At 47.9% G+C, this 20,920-nt stretch overlaps 2 protein-coding genes across 5 annotated transcripts in view; one reads left to right on the top strand and one right to left on the bottom strand.

Moving 5' to 3' along the window:
* The window catches only part of MMGT1 (membrane magnesium transporter 1), a 6,473-nt gene extending 2,120 nt beyond the window's left edge, over positions 1 to 4,353 (top strand). The window contains exons 2-4 of the mRNA XM_019521307.1: positions 325 to 377; positions 1,210 to 1,313; positions 2,097 to 4,353. Of these exons, the coding sequence (XP_019376852.1) occupies positions 325 to 377; positions 1,210 to 1,313; positions 2,097 to 2,259 (320 nt within the window). The 3' untranslated portion in view covers positions 2,260 to 4,353. The remainder of the gene's footprint in view (positions 1 to 324; positions 378 to 1,209; positions 1,314 to 2,096) is intronic.
* An 8,414-nt stretch (positions 4,354 to 12,767) lies between these two features.
* Positions 12,768 to 20,920, bottom strand: part of LOC109300599 (integrator complex subunit 6-like) — a 27,807-nt gene continuing 19,654 nt past the window's right edge. For 2 of the 4 annotated variants that reach the window (XR_002098274.1, XR_002098275.1), the window contains 7 exons: positions 19,704 to 19,827; positions 19,045 to 19,187; positions 18,257 to 18,488; positions 16,746 to 17,138; positions 14,135 to 14,228; positions 13,303 to 13,677; positions 12,768 to 12,920 (listed from right to left, as the gene is read on the bottom strand). Coding sequence is in view for 2 of the 4 variants with exons in the window: in XM_019521305.1 (XP_019376850.1) it covers positions 13,578 to 13,677; positions 14,135 to 14,228; positions 16,746 to 17,138; positions 18,257 to 18,488; positions 19,045 to 19,187; positions 19,704 to 19,827 (1,086 nt within the window). In the remaining 2 variants the exon portion in view is untranslated. Of the gene's footprint in view, positions 13,678 to 14,134; positions 14,229 to 16,745; positions 17,139 to 18,256; positions 18,489 to 19,044; positions 19,188 to 19,703; positions 19,828 to 20,920 lie in introns of all 4 variants that reach the window. The other 2 variants (XM_019521305.1, XM_019521306.1) reach the window with 2 other exon arrangements.

Below are 20,920 nucleotides of genomic sequence, written 5' to 3'. Positions count from 1 at the left end.
CCCCCCCCCCCCCCCCCCGGGGGCTGTGGCCTGCACTGGTGGGGAGCCCGTGGGCTGCAAGTGCACAGTACAAAACCAGGCACTTCGGTTTACCAGCACTCTTGCAGGAAGGAAAAAGTGAAATTGTTTGTCGAGGCAGGTCAAAGATGCTATCTGAAGCAGAGGATGTGGGAACAAAGCTAGGTACAGCAGACATGCATGAACTCTTTATTCTAGGGCATAACAAGGAGTCCTGGAGCTTACTTGAATTGGCTGCTACAGATAGTTCTGCCGTGAAGAATGTCCCTTAAACATTACTAACGTACCAATGCCTCTGTTTTGTAGATCGCTCCTACATGAGGTTAACAGAAAAGGAAGATGAAACGTTGCCAATAGATGTAAGTTGGATGGTTTCAGCAGGGTGAAAGGGTTAAGAGTAACCACACAGTTTGGTCCTAGCTTTCTCTCCTGTGTTTCTGTCTTTTTAATGGGATTTTAACTGCACATTCCTCTGGATTCTTATCTGCAGACAGACATCTCACTACCAGCCTCAGCTTCCAGGAAGGTGTTACAGTGCTTGCAAAGGGTGCCAGTCAGACAGAGACAGATTCCCAAGCTGGACTTTCCTCCCCTTTGCTACCACAGTGGCTGGAGCACCTCATCCAGTAATTCCAGGCCTTAGAGTTAAAGCTGTGGAATGTCCTCCTGTTCAGTCCTGCTCTCTGCAGCACAAATGCCTGCCTCCCTCTGGCTTGGCCAGCTGACATCACCTTGATCAATACTCTTCTGGGCTGGCCTCGCCCTGGCACAGCCCGCTTCAGGGCATTAGTTTTCTTATTTCTTAATATTGGTGACATGAAAAAAAATGAAGTCAAGAAAGCAGGAGGGAGGAGAGAAAGTAGTAGTGTCCCATTGCCATCCCTGGAGAAAGCATGCAGCCACTAACTTGCATTTGCAAGCGCACAGAACAGTGCTCAGAGGAATACAGCATCTTCCCCAAGAACCCCACCACATGGATCAAACTAGCGTGTAGGGTACAGACCAAGCTCTGCCAACACATAGCAGTGCTGCCCTGGGAGAGTTATTTAAATGTCTCTGTGCCTCAGTTCCTGCTCTCTCTGCAGTGGGGATGAGGTTGGTTGCTTACCTCTAAATAGTACTTTGCACGAATGAAGAGCAAGGGTGTGCAGGCTGTAGTGTCTCATGCATGGGATGGCTTTTGTGTTGCAGATAGTTCTTCAGACACTGCTGGCCTTCGCAGTGACCTGCTATGGAATAGTACATATTGCAGGAGAATTTAGAGACATGGATGCCACTTCAGAGCTAAAAAATAAGTAAGTTGGTTCACATGCTTGGTGCCTGCACATTTCACAGCACACTCCCTGAGGCAGCCACGTCAGGCTGGTTTTCCTCTGCCCAACACCTCTGTAGAGGTTTACTGTAGCGGTACCAGTAGCTGCCTGTCCCCCACCATTACAGTGTCTGCCATGCCAGATATGGCAAGGCAAGACAAATGACTGGGACATGCTTTCTCTTCTTTCCCCCAACCCTCTGTGTCAGGTAGATGGAGCAGTGAAGGGAATAGGCAGATCTTAGAGAACATTCTTTTCCCACTGTCTCAGCACTTGAGGGAGTTTGAGGTAGAGGGCAAGCTGGAGGAGGCCTGCGTTCTGGAGCTACAGCTGTCTGGGTAACACCAGACTTGGGTGAAACCATGCACCGCAGCACTACCCAGGAGTCCCATGTTGCGATGCAGTAAGAAATCTGTGCACATAGAAGACAATCAGTACAAAGGCATGAGTAGAGATTTTAGCTAAGGTATGGTCCAAAGTAGAGGAATTTGGTAACTGAACATGGTAGTTGGCAGACTTGTACAGAGCAAACAGTAAAGACAGAAGCTGTAGCTATGTAGCTTGTTCCTGTGTCAAGTGGTGTTAATCTTGTCCCTCTAGCTTCTCAGCTGCTGCCATAGGAAAACTGCGTAATAAGTAAGAAATAAGGGAGAAAAATATATAAGCACTGCGGTGTAAGAAAACCCCAGGGACTTTCAGGCAATTGTTATAAAATGACCATTCTAAAGCAAATGTTAATTTAATATTTCAAATTTATTTTTAAAGGACATTTGACACATTAAGGAACCATCCGTCCTTTTATGTATTTAATCATCGTGGTAGAGTGTTGTTCCAGTCCCCAGACACAGCGAATTCTTCTTCAAATCAAGATGCTTTATCATCCAGCTCATCACTGAAGTTTCGAAAACTTGAACCTCTGCGCCGTTAACATTTTTACAGATTCTAATCCTAGAACAGGACGCTAAGCTGTAATATTGGAGTTGGGGATGTAAACACTTTTTTTAATTTCTGGAGCAGTATTTATATTGATCTTCCAGACTTTATAAAATATATGTGTATATATATAAATATATATAACTAAGGACCTTCTTTGTACACTGTTAACGAAAATAACTGAATTGTGAATTGGCAATGCAGTGTAAGTTATTGCTACAATTATGCTGTGAAACACCTTTTCAAACTTTCATACATTAAACGATGTTAAATTTGATTTCTCAGTTAAAACCAATCTTACCTTTAGCAAACAGCAAATGAGTTTCTATAGCAATTAATTCACTTTGACAAGAGGGAACGTTCTAATGCTATTTGTTTTTGTGGTTTGCTTGCACTACGGTTGGCAGAACTCCTTCAGAGATATGGTGCATTGCATTGTTAATGGAGCTTGAAAAAGGGGAGAGAATGTGGGCGGCCTCCTGCTCCTTGGAAAGCTAAGATGCACCTTTGGATGCAAGTTTGGGAGATGAAATGATGCTTGTCTTTGTTTTTTGTTCTCTTGCAGTGCTGAAAAGTGGCAGCCATAATGTTTTCTAACTTCCCATTCTCGGGTTCTTTTCTTGTTACCCTTCTCTGTTGTCAGATGTAGACAGTCTTGCTGAACGTACCCCAGAGATATCTGTACGTGTGCGAGGGAGGCATTCATTTCTGTTGGGATGATCTAACATGTTCAACCTGTTTATCTGCTGTATTTGTATTGTTCTCTTTGCTTGTATATGCAGGAGCATTTACCAAATGGCTGAGTAATGTTTCAGTACCTTAAAATACCACCATGCAAGCTCCAGAGTCATCTTGGTATGGATGTAAGTAGGGCATGGAGATGAGCATCCCCATTAGCAAGCCAAAAGCGTGTTCCTGGGCCAGGTCCCTGCTGGGGTTAGCATAGCAAGGGCAGCTGTGTCCCAATGCGACTGCCCCAGCCTTGCCTGCTGGACCTTTCACTGAAGTAAGAGCATTTTGTTTTACTTTGGAGCCATTTGGTGATTTCACAACAACCTTGTTGGGGGGGTCGGTGTTCTCAGAGGGGTGCAGCTGCCCTTATGTTTGACCCAGGCCTGCATGGTGAGGCTAACTGAAAACCACTCTTCTGTGCCTGTGGCATGCCTGAGACTGCATGGAGGCACTGTAGAGGTCCAACTAGAATCCAGGCTGCTTTGATGCCACCGCACCCTCCCACAGGCACTCAGCCTTTTCACTAGGTGGATGTTTAGGTAAAAGCATTCCCTGCCCGTTCTAGCCCACCAGCCATGCAGGAGGGTTAAGACCCAACTGCTTGGGAAGCCCCCAGGGCAAGCAGAATGCCCACAGTTAGTGTTCCCCTCCCAAGAACAGCGCTGAGAGCAAGGATAGATGACTGCTCTAGGGCTAGCTGAGAGGCAGTTTCCCACAGCCAGGTCCTTGGGTTCAGTTAGACATTCAGAAGGGGCCCCTAGCTGCAGCAGCAGCTGCTCCACAGTTATTTTGCACCATGGGCATTGCAGATGACCCAAGGACAGTGGCACGTCTCAGATGCTGAGTTCAACTGCAGCCCATGTTCAGCTCATTTCTCTTGTCAAGCAGAGCCACTTTGGCCCTGGAGCCACAGTGAAGATGGCTGTGCATTCCCAATGGGCAGCATGCCCCAGCTAGCTGTGGAGGAGCTCTGAGTTAGGGAAAGGAGGGGCAAGTGGGCACAGGCAAGGCACCACTCACTGTGTGGCAGGCCTTTTAATTTCATTTGGCAGCCTACCATTTGCAAAAGGCCTGAGAGCAAGGCTACTTGCTCGCTAACATCTAGGGAGCCCCTTGGGCTGCATAGAGCCACCCAGCACAGACAGTGCTGCATGAAGCCTGGAGTCATGCTCCAAGCAAGCTGTCCCCATCTTGTGCTGTGGCTCAGGAGCCTGCTATGCCATGGCAGCTGCCTCTGGCCAGTTAATTGCACAAGGAGTAGCCTTGCTCTTTGGCAACTGTTGTCTCACCAAGCTGTACAAATAACTTTTTTTTCTTATCTTGCAAATATCCAATAAAGAACTGCTACCCTGATGGAGCTGCTGGGAGTCATTTCTCTTGTACCTCTCCCACACAGTGTTGCCGCCAGGTCAGGTGCCTGACCCATTTCAGTAGAGGCATTTGTCCTCATGCCCCTGCCCCGTCTCTGCCTTGGGGCGCTGGCCACGCCTGGGTGGCTGTGGGAGTCAGAGAAAGCATCACAGTGACATGAATGTCACAGCAGTGAAGCCAGCTTCTACGTGCGATAAGTCCTGGGCCTGCCCACCGGGTTGCCTGTGGACTTCAGAGCTCTGTGACTGTCTAAATGGTTATGTGGTTATTTACCATTAGCAACATGGGTTAGTGTGTAAATCGTTCTTGTCCTTAATGAAGAACAGTCCCAGCGAGGTGCAAGGTCCTGCTCGCAGCTTCTTGTAGGGGGGAAGGGATCCTGCCACAGCTTCGCTGCACTGGAGAAGACACCAGCTCAGGCTGGAATCGAGTAGCAGGACCCCATGCTCATTGCCCTCTATGTACAATGGGCAAAAAAACCACGCAGGGGCAATCATGAGCATGAGGGTTGTGAAGAAGATGGGGTCACACTTCAGCCTTGCTGGTTCCTGTATGCTTTCCACTGTTGAGCTCCTGACCTGCGGCAAGCACCAGAGGCCCTCGCGCCAGTGCTGCAAAGTGAGGGCACCCTCGCTGCTACATGCATGGGCCTGGCCCCTGCAGAGCCTGCTCCATCCGGTACCAAGCAGCACCCTGGGCCTCGGACTCCAGAAGAGCATCTGCATGACGATGCTCTCTCTTTCCCCTCCTTTCTACCCCTGTAGAGCAACAGGTGAGCCAAGGTCACCCCAGGCTGCTGTCAATCAGCAAACAAGGCCAAGACCAGGTGCTGAAGTGCACACCTCTGCCCAGCCCAGCTGGCCCAAGTCAGTCTCAAAACAGACCCAAATTCCTACACCTTTCTGCACCCCAACTCCTCATCCACCTGCTTGCTTTCCAAGCCTGGTTGTCACAGCTGAGACTCTGCTGATGGTCTCCAGAGAAGGGGGGAGCAAAGCAGAGCTGGAGCTGTGGCTCCAGTGCGAGGCGACACAAGGCAGCTGGGAGGTTCCTCACCTGGGGGGTTATTTTTAGTACGCAGTGCCAAGAGGCTTCCCATCCCTGTTGGATTGCCCCTTGCATCTGGGGCAAGTCCAATGCAGACACAGGCATTGCAGAAACCCTGGTGCTGAGGAAACAGCCACACACACAGCAGCAGGCTCACAATAAGATCTGTGGTTCCAGCCTAAAACAGCTTGAGGACCTGCTGCATCAGCTATGCACAACCTGCAGCAACAGCGAGATCCCCCTGCCCTAGCCAGGGCAACAGCGCTGCAGCAGAGGAGCTGCTCTTCCCTGCGGCTGGGCCCAATGCACGGGGGAGCTGCAGAAAGCCACTACTTTTGAGGGCACAGGCAGAGGGCCAAGTCCCCTCTCATGTTCAGCAGCTGGCACCCACATGCTTCTCATCTGGACGTACGCTCAGGCTCCCCCCTGGCCTCACCGAGCCACAGCTTCCTGCTTGTGGTGAGCTGGTGGCTGCAAGACTGGCAGAGGCCTTGTAGCAGGGGGGGAAGAGGGGAAGAGCTATATTGAGCATTAACACAGCCAAGTGGCAGCTGCATGACTCAGCCCCTGCAGCCTGGCAGGGCTCCCTCTGGGCTCCTTCTAGGCCTGACCCTGGTGGGACGCTGCAGGTCACGGGCACGCAGGTTTTCATACCCACTCCTGCCTCCCCTTCTATCCCTGTGGTCTCCTGGCACCTGCACAGCCAGAAGTCCCAGCACAGACACCCCCCGCCAGCTTGGCTACGTCTGGCCACTTCCTGGCTGGAAAACCACTCGACAGCCAGACCGTTGGCCCCTGGTTTCGGGTACACAGCAGTCTGGGGAACCTCTCACCTCATCAGATCCAGTCACAGTGCCAGCCCGAGCAGCTGATGGTGCAGGCACTGCAAGCACGAGACACGAGGATGGAGCCACGGGCCTGACCAGATGGCTGCAGCTCTGGCAGGGCTACAGCAGTCTTAGGGCTGGAGGAGGGTGCTGGCAGCTCCCGGGAGAGGCAGAGGCCAATACCGCCCATGCCGCATGGCTGCAGGCACAAGAGGAGTGAGCAGAGCAGAGGCCAGGTCCCAGCTCCAACTCCACGTGGGGAAGCAGACCCGCGACATGGAGGAGGGCACTGGCTGCCTGTGGCCTCAGGGCCAACTCTGGCTCATGTAGCAGCTTCTCCCTCCTGTGCAGGCCAAGCCAGCTGGGGCCCTGCCAAACTCCAGCTTCTGCCCAGAGATGGCAGTACCTGTTGGGCAGGGGCCCCAAGCCACTGGCAGGGATCTTCCCCCCCACCCCAGGGCCTGCACTGCTCCCACAACGATTGGTGATACCCCCGCAGCCATAGCCTGGAGCCCATATCATCCTAGCATGAGCACAGACCAAATGGGAGACTGATGTGCCAACAAACGAGCCTGCCTGGCCCACACCACAGGCACCAGCAGCTCGCCCATCCCTAGGGGGGACGTTGCCAAACCACCCCCAGGGCTCAGGTGCTGCTGGCTGGGGCAGGGACCAAGGGCCAAAAGGGGACTGGCTCGGGGCACGTTTAGCCTGAGCAAGGTGAGTGTGGTGGTCACCACTATCTCAGCACACAGCCCGAACCTCCACCCCACCATCCTACAATGCCCTTCAAGCCAAGAGCCCATCGATGCCAGCCACCTCCACAGCAAGGGGCTGAGACAGGCCAGGTCCTGCTGCTCCAGTATTCCCATGCTGCGGGTGCCAGGGAGAAAGACCCCAGGCCCAGCTGAGTAACTGCCAGGGGAGGGGAAGTGGCCCCAGGCCGTGGCAGAGGGAGTGGACTGGGTGGGCGACCATGCCTGGGTCTAGAGCCAAGTTGGACTTCAGGTGCAGAGGCCCAGAGGGGCTTCTCCCAACCTCCCGGGGCCTTCCTGCCTTAATGATTGCGGCGCTGCCCGCCTGGTCCCGTCTACACCAGGCTCTGCACAAGTACTGCGCACCCACGCAGCCAGGACAGAGCAGAACACAAGCCCGGGGATGGCGACACCAGCTCACCTTCACCCCTTGCCAGTGCAAACTAGCCAAGCACAATCCTGACGGCACAGATGGGGCAAGTTTGGGGGTCAAGGCCTGTCACCAAGCCCCCTGGCTAGAGGAAAGTTGCCAGGCAGGGACAGCTTCCCCGAGATGCAGCCAGCCAGACATGGGGCATCACCTTTGAAGCACCCCTAAGGGCAGCTCTTGGGTTAGGAACAATCATGCCGCTGGCCTGCTCTGCCACTGCCCACCCAAGCCTCTCTCCTGGGGCCGCCAGCCCAGTCGCTCATCGGATGGGGCTGCCCCTGCGAGCTCCACTGGGGAGGTTGTAGCAGCCGCGGCACCAGCCAGCGCGCGTGCCTAGCCCCAACGGAGCTCTTATCCTCTGGCTTGTTGAGGACTTACGGCACTTTCCCACCACAGCTAATGCTCCAGCCACCAAGACCAGGCCTCTGCTGCAGCTGCTGTGCTGGGTGAAAGGGCTGGCTTCAAGTTGTCCATCTCCAGGAGAGCTCGTCAGGGCGGCCGTGGGACTATCTGTCACCTACAGTGTGCTGAGCATAGATGGACTCTATGCACAAAGCACTGACAGCAGCCAGACTGACACAGCCCCAATCCCTCGTTCTGCAGCACCTGGAGGTCCAGGCCGCCGTCAGACCCACTGCTGAACAAGAACAAGCCAGCTGTGTGCTTTACCGTATGGCAAAGATCAGAGCTTGGGAAGAGCCCATCTGCCTCTCCACAGCTGGGACCTTGCCGCTGCGCTGTTATGGCCTGTGCTCAACACTGCACTTATCACTTTTCAGGAGGCTGATTCATAGCTTTTTCCACTGTCCTGTTTACTGAGCCTCTCCCTTTCCCAAAGTGCCCACAACATAGACTAGCAGCTCAAAACAGACCACAATACTGAATCCTGATCAACTTGGCTTGCAATCCACACAAACAACCCTCGCCCTCATTCTTACCCAGACTTTCTAACCACACACCAGCATCAAGGGGAAAAAAATACACTTGCACAAATGCAGCCCAATGCTACTCCAGTCTCCAACAACCTGCTTTCTGCAACCACACGTCTGAGCTCAGCCGACTGGGCAGTGCCAGGATGCAATCCCTCCGCAAGGGAAAGCCAAGCGTGCCAGACAGCTCAGAGCAGCACGTGACCAACACCACAAAAGCAGCACTGAGGATGGAGGGGGAAAGTTTTCCTAATGCCAATGTCCTCGCAGAAGTGAACCTGGTCCCAGGAGAGCTTGGAGAACTCTGTAGGAACACAGCCCATTCACACACTCAGGTTGGCCCTTGATCCAACCAAGCTGCTTTCCAGCCTGTAATGAAACCTTTGATGCCTGCTTATGTCAGCCAGCGTTGTACAAACAGGCACCTCCAACACTTGCTTTGCTGCATGCAAATACTTTGCAAGAGCTGCCCAGTTGTCACCTGCTGTTCAGTTGCTCAGACAAGGAGTCGTTATCTACGCAGGGCTCAGGGTAGCTGGCAGGGCTGTTCAGCCCTGCTTCTATTAGGATGAGGTGATTATTAACACGTCAGCAGGCACCTAGAGGCCCTGCTAATTCCCCCACTGCAATCAGTAGCCACAACAGTGGGAGTCTTATAAGTGCTTGCTAGCAGACCAAGCGACTTGTCCAAGACCGTCCGAAGCAGCATGTGGAGGGACTCAAACACCTGGCTGCTAGCTGCTTGTGCCCTCCTCACCTCGCTGGTATCTAGAGCAAGCTACTCCGTTGGTCTTGGTTTGCAGCTAGGGTAACAGCACCCCAAATTTACCAAGTGCACTTTGGAGCTGCCAGCCCTTGCAGATCACAGTAGAGGTTTTATTGAAGTGGTGCTATTGACCCCCCACCCTAGCAAGCCCAGCAGCATGGGGCCCAACTGGCTGCTCACATCCGAGGCATTGCAACCACTCTTCTGCTGCATCCACAAGTGAAAAGTTTCAACCCAAGACTTTTCTGACAAAGCTACAAAAACTTGACCCACTGCCCTTCCAAGCGGCCTGGTGCAGCAGGCATCAGACCCATGACTCTAGCGCCAACAAGTGGCCCGTCACTTATTTTTAAGAGAGCACTAAAGTATCAGAGCGATGCAGCTGCCCAGCAGCCACTGCTCTTGCTCCCAGCTCTCTCCTGGATCAGCCACCCTTCCCGTCTGCTCGACAGACACAGCAGGAGGAATGCAGCATGGCTGTCACTGCCATTGCACAGGAGCTACCTTTGCACAACCCCCAATAATGAAGGTTTCACAGCAAAAATAAAACAAAGGGATCTCACAAGTAGACAAAAGGAATGGAGTTAAGCTGGGGCTGGACACTTCGTAAACTTTCCGGTAACGCCTGCTGCACCTGTGGTTCGCCTTAGTCACAGCTGCAAAACTGCTCTTAAACACTCATGCAGTACAGCAGTTTCCCTTCCCTGCAGGAAGGGCCTGAGGAGCAAAATCCTCCACGTCAGCTCAGCGGATCGGGGTTTAATGCACAACCTGTGACCCCTGCACTTCCCCTCTGCCTGGTTCTACCCCCAGCAAGGGTGCACAGATGCTTTCTCCATGCGAGCTGGAGTGAACTCTTCCCTCAGACATGGAGCAAGACTCTTCTATGACTGGGGACTGAGTATACTTCCTTCAATTCATTCATAAAACAGCTCACACCTCTCTTCGCGGTCTCAATCCACAGGGCTCGATTATTCGCAGTCCTGGATACTCTCTTTAGCTGAGCTCATGCTGCAGGTTCTTCAAAATAGGGACTCATAGCTTGTTATAAATGCCTCCACTTGTTCCTGCCTTTTGGCAAAGGCCCTTTTTTAAAATGAAGCTTCCCAAGGATGATTTATTTGTAGCAAGGAGACAATTCCAACCAACTGCTTTTCTCTCAATGCACTGGGGGAGAGGAACGGGCTGTTCACAAGTGCTGGCTCTTCATACGCTCAAGTGCATCACAGATGTGATCCTCAGTGACTAACAAAACCTTAGCTCCATTGAGCTTAGCTTTAATCCTGGCGGGTTTGGGACTTTTCCAAGTGCTAACTGGGCTTGGGTAAGAACCAATTCTTGGAAGTTTACAACTACAGCGTGCACAAATGAGCATCTGCTGTAGGTAGCTACCCCCCAATTAGTAACAGGACTTTAGTCATCTTTGTGAAAGGAAAAGCACCAAGAGTTTAAGACCAAAAAGAGTTCATACAAAACAAAATCAAAAACAAAAAAGGCCAGGAAATGCAAAAAAGATCAGATTATTCAGCAGCAAACTGCCAAACAGCTAGTCAGGTTTTTTCAAAGCCTGGCTTGTTTACCACGTGGCAAAGTTAACAGACCTTTCCCACCCCAACATTATTTCACTTTAAACGTGCACCTTATTCCAATCCAGTGAGGAGCTCCAGGGTCCTACAATAGCCAAAAGCGGTTGCAGTTTGCCAACATCCATTTCCTTATTGTGTGTCCTGGCCAGGGTTCCCAGTCTGTTGCTTGAAGACTATCACGATATTGCTTAGAGATTCACGTAGGCCTACACCTATGTAGTTTCCCTCCAGCATGCAGCTGCTGCTTCTGAGGTCGCATACTCTAGTTAGAGTGGAGGGTCCAACTCTCACCCTCTCCCATCTACCCCAATTTCATACAGCAAACATGGAGTGACGCTCAGGGTGTCTCTGTACTGTGGCCCCCCCTGCCAGGCCAGTTGGTCTTCAGGATCTCACCATTTTCTCCCCTGCCCCAGCAAGCATTCGAGTTTTTTATAGCAACAGGTAGCACAGATCAGGTGCCCAGGCCAGTTCTGCCTTTTATTTCCTTAAACATGCTGGCATGTCTCTCATTAGTCGCTCCAGAGTGACAAGCTAAAGCTGTAGGTCTTCTGGATGCTCAGCTGAATGTGATTTCTCCTACTCATTTGTTTTTCTTTAAGGCCTCCATTAGTACAGCGTTTTCTGTGGAAGGTGCCGTGTTCAACCACTTTCCTGGAAAATTCTGCCCCTAACTCAGCTGCCTGGCTTTTCTCCTGCAAAGGGGAAACACTTTCCCTTAACCTTCCTATCCAGACTCTCACCACCCCATCTCTGACAGCAAAACTAGATTGAAGGATGTATCCAGCCAGTTCCACATGCAATTCGAACAAGAGCGGCAAGCCGATTGGCTATTTCTCATTGCAGTCAAGACCTAATCTGTTGTCATCCAGTTTCTCCCAGTAAGGTCTAAGGAACTCAAGTTCTGCCACGAAGATAATCCCCCAGCAAAGGATGCTGAAGGGAGGAATCTGCCCCACCCTGCAAGACGGGAGGAAACCATTACAGTAGGTATTCAGCTACTGTTGCCCCCAAGAAGGGCAGGAGATGGGGTGTTTAAAATCAACTCATTTACTGTAAGAAAGATGAGCCCTGCATGAGCTTGTCTCAACAGTCAGCTTGCATCTTTGAGTGGAGAGGAAGGAACAGGTATCCAAGAATGCACCCTGTTAAAGGACGACAGGGGAAAAAGCAAACCTTAAGTACGTTCCTTGTTCCTCTCGGCTTAAAAACCAAAGACACAAAACCAAAAACAACCTAGTGGCTGAAATCCATTTCACATTGTGCCATGCTGACCAGACGCTGCTGAGGGAATTAAGGTACATAGCTCGCTTAAGATGAACTCATCTACTTCAGCTGATCTTCAACACAGAACTATCCTGCACAAGTAGAATTGCGTGCTCCTACTTCATAACCAAACTCCTAACCCTGCTGTTGGGGTACAGGCCACCTACTATCAGCATGTCTATTTAGGCCAAACGTTTCACCCGTCTGTACAGTCTTCTTAGATCCATCGGCTTTGCGTTTTTAATAGTTTTTGTCCAAATGCAGCCATTTATAAACATGAAACAAGATGGGGAGATGCTACTCAATTGGGTAAGTAAAGCTTTGAATAACTTGCGGCAACAATGCGTCTAACACACTAAAAGAACATAACCTCACTTGGCTTAAACTTGAGGCAGGCTTTACTTGTTTGAACTAGATGGTCAGAAAACACTTGATTTCAAGAAACCGTGAATCATATGCAAATTCAGCTTTTCTGTGATCTGTGGGGGGGGGGAGAAAAGGAAAAAAAAATAACAAATTTCTGGTTAGTGTTCCTAGGATTTTACACTGAGTAGGCACATCACTGGATGGCTCTCCTAAGATTACTGTTCTCCGTTTGTAACAGGCAATCAGAGGAACCAACACTTCTCGCTACAGACTCCTCGGATTATGCACTTATTAAAAATTAATAAAACTGTTTATTTTGTATATACATATGTTCCAAAAATCTTTATACAGTTAAAATATCAAACTAGTGATCTGGTAACAATACTGTTCAAAATAATCTCTTTCATATGAACATTAAAATACAGGTTTTTTGTTTTGTTTTGTTTTTAAAGCGTTTCCTTTTAGTGCTTCCAAAGCACAGCGTGTGCCAAGGCCACCTGAAGAATCTCCGTCCTCTTCACAGGATGAAAGAGAACTGAAGTCGGGGACCTGGGAAGCCCTCAGGTGCACTTTCATAATGTCTGTAGACAAAACAGAAGAGAGTCTGAGGTAGATTGTTTAGTGACCATCAGGTGGTAACAGTCACAGGGCTGTCTTTAGCTTTCATTAACACAGAATAGCAGTTTCTTTATTCTCATTCAATCTACACTGAAACTCAAGCTTAACGGCATGGCTAGTAGTTCTTGGGAATAGGACCCTCGTTTCTGCGGTGGCAACATGCAATATTACCACGCGGGTGTTTTTGGGAGGGTTTTTTTTTTGTTTTTGGAACACACAGGATCTTTCCAAAGAGTGCAGACAGACAGTGTGTGCATTCGACTGTGCCCCGGGTTAATGCAACCTGCTGCCTATAGCACGTAAGTGTCTATCATGACAATGTTCAAATGAGTAAATTCTCATCACCTGCAGGAGGGGCAGCAATGGTTATTTTCTTCAGGCTGTTGAGCGAATAGCACCCTCCACAGGGAAAAAGCCACACCTTTCATAGCAAACCCTTAGGGTTACAGCTCAGCTTCTGCCGATAGAGGTTCTTAAAGTTAAAGCTCCACTGCTTCTTCTCAGACTGACAGAGAAATCGCTTGACTGCCAGGATGGTGAGGGCAGCAGCCACGTCCTCTTCCACTCTTCTGCGGCACAGCAGACTCCTCCCTGGTCCGTCCTGTCTTGCTGGGACACTATTATCTACTGCTGACATGATTAACTCTGTTGGGCAGGCTGTTGAACTCTATTTCCTCTAGTATTCTCTCTAAGTGTTGTATTAAGACCCGCTTTTTAAACCTGAGAAAGAGAGGGGGAGTAATTTAATGTTGGTTCTGCTCTTCCAACACGACAGCGACTTTCATATCAGCCATTCAACATACAAATCACATCTCCAGAGCACTCTGCGTCTTCCACAAGACAGATCTATTTTGTGTTTCTGGTATTATGACTCTTTAAAAATGAGAGAGAGATAGACCTCAATTAAAACTCTGGGTCTCTCTTCATTGCAGACCCATCTCTATTTTAGGTCTACAATACTGCAGACTTATGTAGGGTAAGTGAAGAGGATTCACTACGACATCTTATGAAATCACTTGCTTGCTAAAAACAAGCAGTCAGTAGTTTCTTCTAGTGTAGGAAAAAACCCACATAAGATACTTTTCTTGGAAAATACTGAATTTTACTGTCACGATCAAAATTATCAGTAAAAACATGTAATCTGGGTTTCATATTCATTTATTTTCTATATACAAACCTTGCTGCTTCCTTGATAGCAAATTCAATGAAATATTTCTGAATTTCTATAGGTCCTTGAATTTCCTCAAGAAGCGTGAAGATTTTTTCATAATCTAAGAAAAAATATCCAAAACAACTGTGTTAGTTAAGAGTATACACAAAAGAAAAAAGGTCATCTTTACTGAAGCCGTATTTGACAGATTAACGGTCGGGAGAAGCAAAGCAGCAGATGGAGTGCAAAACTGTTTTTCCTATTAAATAAAACACTAGATAAAGGTGACATTATTTGTACACCTAAAGTGTTTTAGAATTAGAATTAGAATTAAATGCTACCAACACTGGTATCTGGAAGGCCAAAATCTATTTTTATACAACAGCTACAGTCTATCACTGGAATAAGCAGCATTCTTCATTCAAGTGTCCTGTTGCTAGTTTTTCTGCCGAAGCAGCACAATACAGACGGCGTACTGCACACCAAACCGCCAGTGGCTCTCAATGCTGATTTAACAGGGCCCCTGCTACAAGAAGATGTTAGGATTAGTATTCCTGCAAAGGAAACTAAGGCCCCTGGCACATGTACATTTAAAGGTGCCATGGGATACAAGCTCCAATCCCAATCAAGCCCTTTCTGCTGATCAGTGCAGGGGAAACCTGGGATCACAATCCCGAGCTCCCCTTCCACCAGCAAGCTGTAAGGTGGGTGCTTGCAACCTGGCATGAACGGATGCAGTCCTGGGGCAGACAATCTGCTGTCAGCCCTGGCCCTAGCACCAAACCAGGGCAGGTTCAAGCCCATGATGCGCTCTGGAGCTGTCCCAAGGCTGGTGCCAACAATAAGCCGACTGGTCAGCACCAATCCCAGAGCAGCCCTGGACAACACAATGCAGTCAGCTTAGGGCACCATACAAAACAGGCATAAAAAAAACAAACAAACAAAAAAAGTGTTCTACATAATATGTGGAACACTTTCAGGGCTGGTTTGCCATTTTATGGCACCTTAAATTGGGTGCCTCCTTGCCATTTATGCGAAAATTAATGTTATTTGGGACACAAATGATGTGTAGAGGGGATTTAAGATTTCTTCAGCAGCTGGCTTTCAGTTTACGCATTGTGTACCGCGAAACAAATACATATTTTAGCCCTTGAACAAAAAACAGATGAGAGTTGGATTGGTTTAGAACAGAAGTGAAATGGTGTCCTGGTTTCAGCTTCATCCCTGAGCACATTATAAAAGATCCATATTTCAACATGACTCAGATGCATGACTAAAACAACAACAATGAAACTAAAAGTTGGGACAAGTTATACTGGCAGAGCCAGGATAGAGGTTTTGTCCTGAACCATTACTGTCTTCAGGAACTCTGAAGCAAGCAGCAGTGACATATATGGAATGAACTATTTTGTAAGTCATAGATTTTAAGACAGATTTACTGGAAAATGTTAAGGCTGGCTTCCTCAACAAACAGGAAGCAGAGAAAGATCCAACTAAACAACTGAGGTTTAAGTTCTAGCAGGTGTCAAAGATGACCTGAGATTGCATTTAGAAACAGAAAAACAAGAGCACAAGATCTTACTTCATTAGCAGCATGTGTTACAAGTCAGCCTCCACCAAGTTTGCTGACTGGTCCTTTCAACTAGTGGACTCACTATAAATGTACTTAAGTTGGGGAAACTTGTATGTGATCTACCTTAACAGCTAAGGAGGCTGCAGTAAAGTACTTGGTTATTTTAAGTACTGTATTTATAACAATTCACAGCGTTAGTAAAATACCAAGGCATAATTTGCAATGGCAATTCATTCTTAGTCACGAAGTAGATGCAGTGAACTGCTATTAGACTGCTGACACATGGGAAAAACATGACCGTGCGTAAATAGTCAAGTATGCAGAGGTATATTTGAAAATAACTAAGTGGGTTTTTACCTGCCAAGACCCAAGGTCTGTTTCTGGCCTCTAAGGATTAGCATAATCAAATACCAAGAGCAGAAGAGATGATTTCCTATGCATCTGGTCTTACAGATACTATCAAAATCTTTCCCACAAACCCTGAACTTGGGGTTCTGTTCTTGGTAGATTTGCAAGACCCAAACACAGTTTATTTTTAAGTCTACCCATGTATGATCTCAATGTCTTTCTATATTTAACAAAAATAGTTTTACTTGGTTTAAACTAAGGTTTTAGTGACAGAATGTTCTAGAACACATCATAGTAGTTATATATGTGCTTTCCCCCTCAGAAAAAGGTTTAGAAGGAACTACTGCAGCGCTGTGCAATATAATGAAAATACCAAGTTTCATTAAGTTCAAAGATCTCAGCAATCTGGTTTTCTTGACAGAAACAGTGTCAAGAAATGATTATGATCAAGAATTAGTGGGGTTAGATAAGGTGGCACAGTTTAAAGGTATGTACATGCACAAGTTATACTACATCTGGTGCTTACAAAGATCAACAGAGAAGGGGAAGAGCTGCTTCTCAGATCTGAACCCTTCACTCATTTCCTCCAAACATCATTCTTTATTGGAACAACCCAAAGTTATTCCAAAGCTATAGGTAGAAGGATAAAAGAAGTTTGAGATGCAGTAGAAAGGAGATCATCTGGGTGCATACTGAAGATGATCATGTGTTACTTACTTCTTCCAGGTTTGCGAACCTCCTTCATGACTTTTATTTTGATATCAGCATTGTTTCCCTCGAGCATACTTGGTGTGATTTTCACAAAGTTTGGCACAGGTCCAGAAGTGGATTCTTCCATCAGCTTTTGGTCATCTGCAGGTAGACTGTAATTTATAGGTCCTCTCACAAGTGCATTGGTAACAGGTTTATGATCCAACCCATCTTCACTTAAACAATTAAATTCATCATGTAGCGAGTCCAAGTCATTTGGTAGCAGATCGTCATCTACCATAGCAGCAGGAACAGAGGGAATCATTTGTGTAGACAAGCCATCAATTTGTTTGTCCAGTGCCTGACAGTTTTCTGCTTTCTTCTCCCCATTACTATCCTGAATGGCATTGCTGTTGGCATCTGTAAGTTAAAATGAAGTTGGATTTAATCTGTGACAGGTAGCACGAAGAAGATATTCTCTCTCAGACCCTCAAACAAGAGATGGAAAGGACCTTTAAGTGCTGGCAAAAATCTGAACAAAACCAGAAAATCCCTTTAGTGTCTTGTGTTTCATTTCTATTTTCATTTCTTCCCTGCTTGGGCATATTCTCTCTTCAAATCCCTGACTTCCACTGCCTCCTCTTAATCTATTATTGAGCCAACCTGGACATACATACTTTTAAATCTTCCTTTACATCAATGCCAAAAGTACAAGCTTCCTCTTAAAGAGCTAAAGGATATGCAGGCCATAGCACTGCTGTGGCACCTGGGGATTGTTATCAAGTTTGAAACTGGACTTTGCATCAGGTTTAAAATCTTCCTTTCCTCCAAAGGCAAGATTATGAAGAAAAAAAATTAGTTGTCATCTGCTGGACAAAGCCTAGAACTGAGCTATTAAACTATACTTGGAATCCCTATAAATTCAAGGCTTTTAATACCTCGTGACTGTTGTGATTTAGTTTGACCTCCTGCATAAGAATATCAGCCAGAAATCCTGGTAGCAAGCTTAGAACTTTATGCTACTCCAAAACATGCCTTTTAGGAGAAAAGTGCTGTACTGTCTCTCAACTTCCTGGCCAGGGTGTTGACTCATAAAAATGTTAGTTATTTTTAGTGAAAAATTAAAAATGCACACACACGCTCCCCACCCCATCTCCAGAAACCCTGCATTCCAGCATTCATTTAGTTTTCATGAGTTCAGAAGAAAAATATTATGTTTTTTCAGGTCAAGAAAAAACCTACATGAAAAAATTTAGCAAGAAGCTTTCAGTTTGCTTTTCAGGAAGAAAACTGTGGCTACAACAGAATTCCTTAAAATAAAAAAAAGAGGTCACCAGCTCTAAAGATAGCCCGCTTGTTCAGACTAAAGGAGGACACACTAAATCTTCCAAGGAACTTTGGCTAAGACGCACCCAGGATGTCAGCTTTGCCTCTCTCTCCCTTTATACATTCAAATTTATTCCAGGCAGGCACTGGTTTCCTGTACTGGCAATTTCGTCTAAAACCCAGGCGGGTCTTTGAAATGCAGTCCAACATACCTTTATGTGCTGGGGTGGCTTTGAGGTTTGGATAAGACGGGGATCCCGAGGCAGATGGTGGGCCCTTCCCACCAACATGATTAGCTGTAGCAGGAGGTGACTGTGGTCTCCTCAGAAGAGGCGACATGCTGCGCCTTCTCTTCAGTGATGCTGGAGTGTTTAATTCTCCAGGACGCTTAATTTTGTTTTGAGGCCCAGTGACGAATTCATCTGCTTCATCAATCATCATACCCTGAAAAAAGAGGCCAGCAATTTCATTTGGAACAGAATTCTCCCAGCTACAACTACCATCTCCATGATGCAGCTCAGCTGGCTTTGCTCCGTTAACTGTCAAAATCCACAATGTGCACACATCTAAAGTAGGCTGCGCCCCAAAGGGAGACCAGTTTTGTATGGAAAGGTTTGAGTGTTAAAAGTCTCATGATCCTTTGCATTCAATTCTCTTAGAGAAGGTATTTTAGAGAGAAATGTGCAAGAGGTGGTGTTAATCTGAAGTGAGGCAGGAGGTAGGACAAGGTGACACTTTGGAAACTAGCTGCTTCACAGAGGCACAAGGTTGGTTTCAAAGTAGATTGTCGCTGAGCGAAAGTGTTACCATGTGCTTCCTTTTCCTAGAGTAGAAAAGGTGAATACCACCTCCACCGCTTTACATAAAGAACTGAACTGGTCAAGACTAAAAGCTGGATAAGAAATGCACCTCACTGCATAACTGTCAACAACTATTATGAAGCCAGCCACGTCACGACTCTAAAAATCTAATCCAGGACAGAGAAAGCAGCCCCTCCTACCTTCTTATCCTGTTTGAAAGGATTGCCAAATGTATGAAGCCTTTTTGGCTGGTCTGGATCAATCTCCCGGAGGGGAGATGGCATCATCTTTAGGTACTCCTGGTAATTTCCCATTTGAGCAACAGGAACACTGTGAAGACAGTCTGCAGTGGAAAAGAACATCATTCTCCAGTCAACTAGTGTTAAGCACATGCGTGTTCATTCCCTAGTATTACCCCTTAAGAATCAGATGTCACCACCTCCTTACAGCATGGGATAATGCTGAAGAATATAACCCTCAGTGAACACTGTTAAGATATTACATTAATAACCTGAAAGGCATGCTAGTACATTTTCATCCTCCACAGGTCTAGGGTGTAGGCTGCGTTCAGCAGACACAGCCCTTTCCCCACTCCTTCCTAGCCTGACCCTCTGTTATGATGAAAGCATTCACCCCACCATCCTCACCCACCACAGGTGATTGTACAGAAGAGTTTAGATCAAGCAGAAGATGCACACCCCCTTTAATTCACACCCCGGCAAAGAGATACTGGGCAGCGTTATACTAACTGAACAAATATGAGGGCTGCTTTCATAGTCAGATATGAAGCACAAAGGATATGTCCCCTCAGCACCACCACCATTGAGTTAGGCACCGTAAGAGAATGATGGCTATTCACCTTCATCCTGCCCAAGGATAAGCTTGTGTGTTTTCAGCAGGTTGGTTCTCATCCTAGTCAGCTGGTCCAGGAGACTGTGGCGGGGAATATCATAAGCATTTCTGAAAGCCTGGGGCTTCAAATCCTGGTTTTAAACAACACACACAATTTATAATTAAACCAACAAATCTCCTCCCCCCTCCCTCCCCCACCAGAGATTACATGATAACAGAGGATTAACTGTGTACTGTTCCTTTGGACCAGAGCTCTCCATCACTGAAGACATTACACATTCTAGGGTGTTGTGCTTGTGTCTAGCCACCTGTGCAAGATGCTGTGTAACAGTACCCTCTGCTCCCCTAACTCTAGGACTGTCACTGTAGCACAGGTCATCTTTAACTTTCTGCAGAACCTGGGCCCACAAATCATCTACCTGCAGTTATATTTATTCTGTGCACTTAACTGAAAACTGAGCAACTACCATATGTACTCAAATCTAAGATAACTGTTCCCCCCATGGGGGGGAGGAAAGCCTCTCATCTTAGATTTGTGTACAAAGTAAGCGGAGCAGGCAGCTGCTACAGCTGACTCGGGCCTTGAGCTTGGGTCAGAGCCAGTCAGACCCACAGCAGCCAACTTCCACCCCCGCATCCTCCCCTCCCGACTCCTGCACCTTCTCTGCACCTTCTCCCCTCCTCTCTGTCAGGCACAGCTCAGCTCCAGGTACAGCTAGGACTGGGTTCCCCTCCTGGGCATGCAGCACATGGGAACTCCTTTCCTTGCCCAGCTACTCAGCAGCACTGATACTACTGCATGGCTGGGCAAGGGCTAAACTTCCAGGTGCTGTGCTCTGGGAAGGACGAGAGACCAGCAGCATCTGATAAAGGGGGGCACAGCAAGGGGGTGGTGCAGAGGGAACAGCAGCAGAGAGTTGGGAGGGTGCGGGGGGAAGAGGCAGCAGGAAATTTGGGGGTGGGAAATGCAAGGGGCAGAAGGCAAGGGGGCTGCCTGCCCCCCCCTTTGCCTGCTGTGAGGGGGGGCATGGCAAGGGGGATTCCAGACCCACCCCCCATACTTAGATTCTATACCTAGAAAAGGTTATAACAATTTTAAAAGTTTCCATGTCTAGATTCTAATGGGGGTGGGGGGTCATCTTAGATTCATGAACACGTGGTTACTTCATTCCTTCTGCTGCACGTTATAACGAGTGTGCCCCTGACAGACTGCTCACCCACACA

Source organism: Gavialis gangeticus, unplaced genomic scaffold (genome assembly GCF_001723915.1).
Source record: "Gavialis gangeticus isolate Ggan-Ray unplaced genomic scaffold, GavGan_comp1, whole genome shotgun sequence".
Classification (NCBI taxonomy): Eukaryota; Metazoa; Chordata; order Crocodylia; family Gavialidae; genus Gavialis; species Gavialis gangeticus.
The sequence above is the reverse complement of the archived record's forward strand: the minus strand, read 5'-3'. Positions and strand labels throughout refer to the sequence as shown.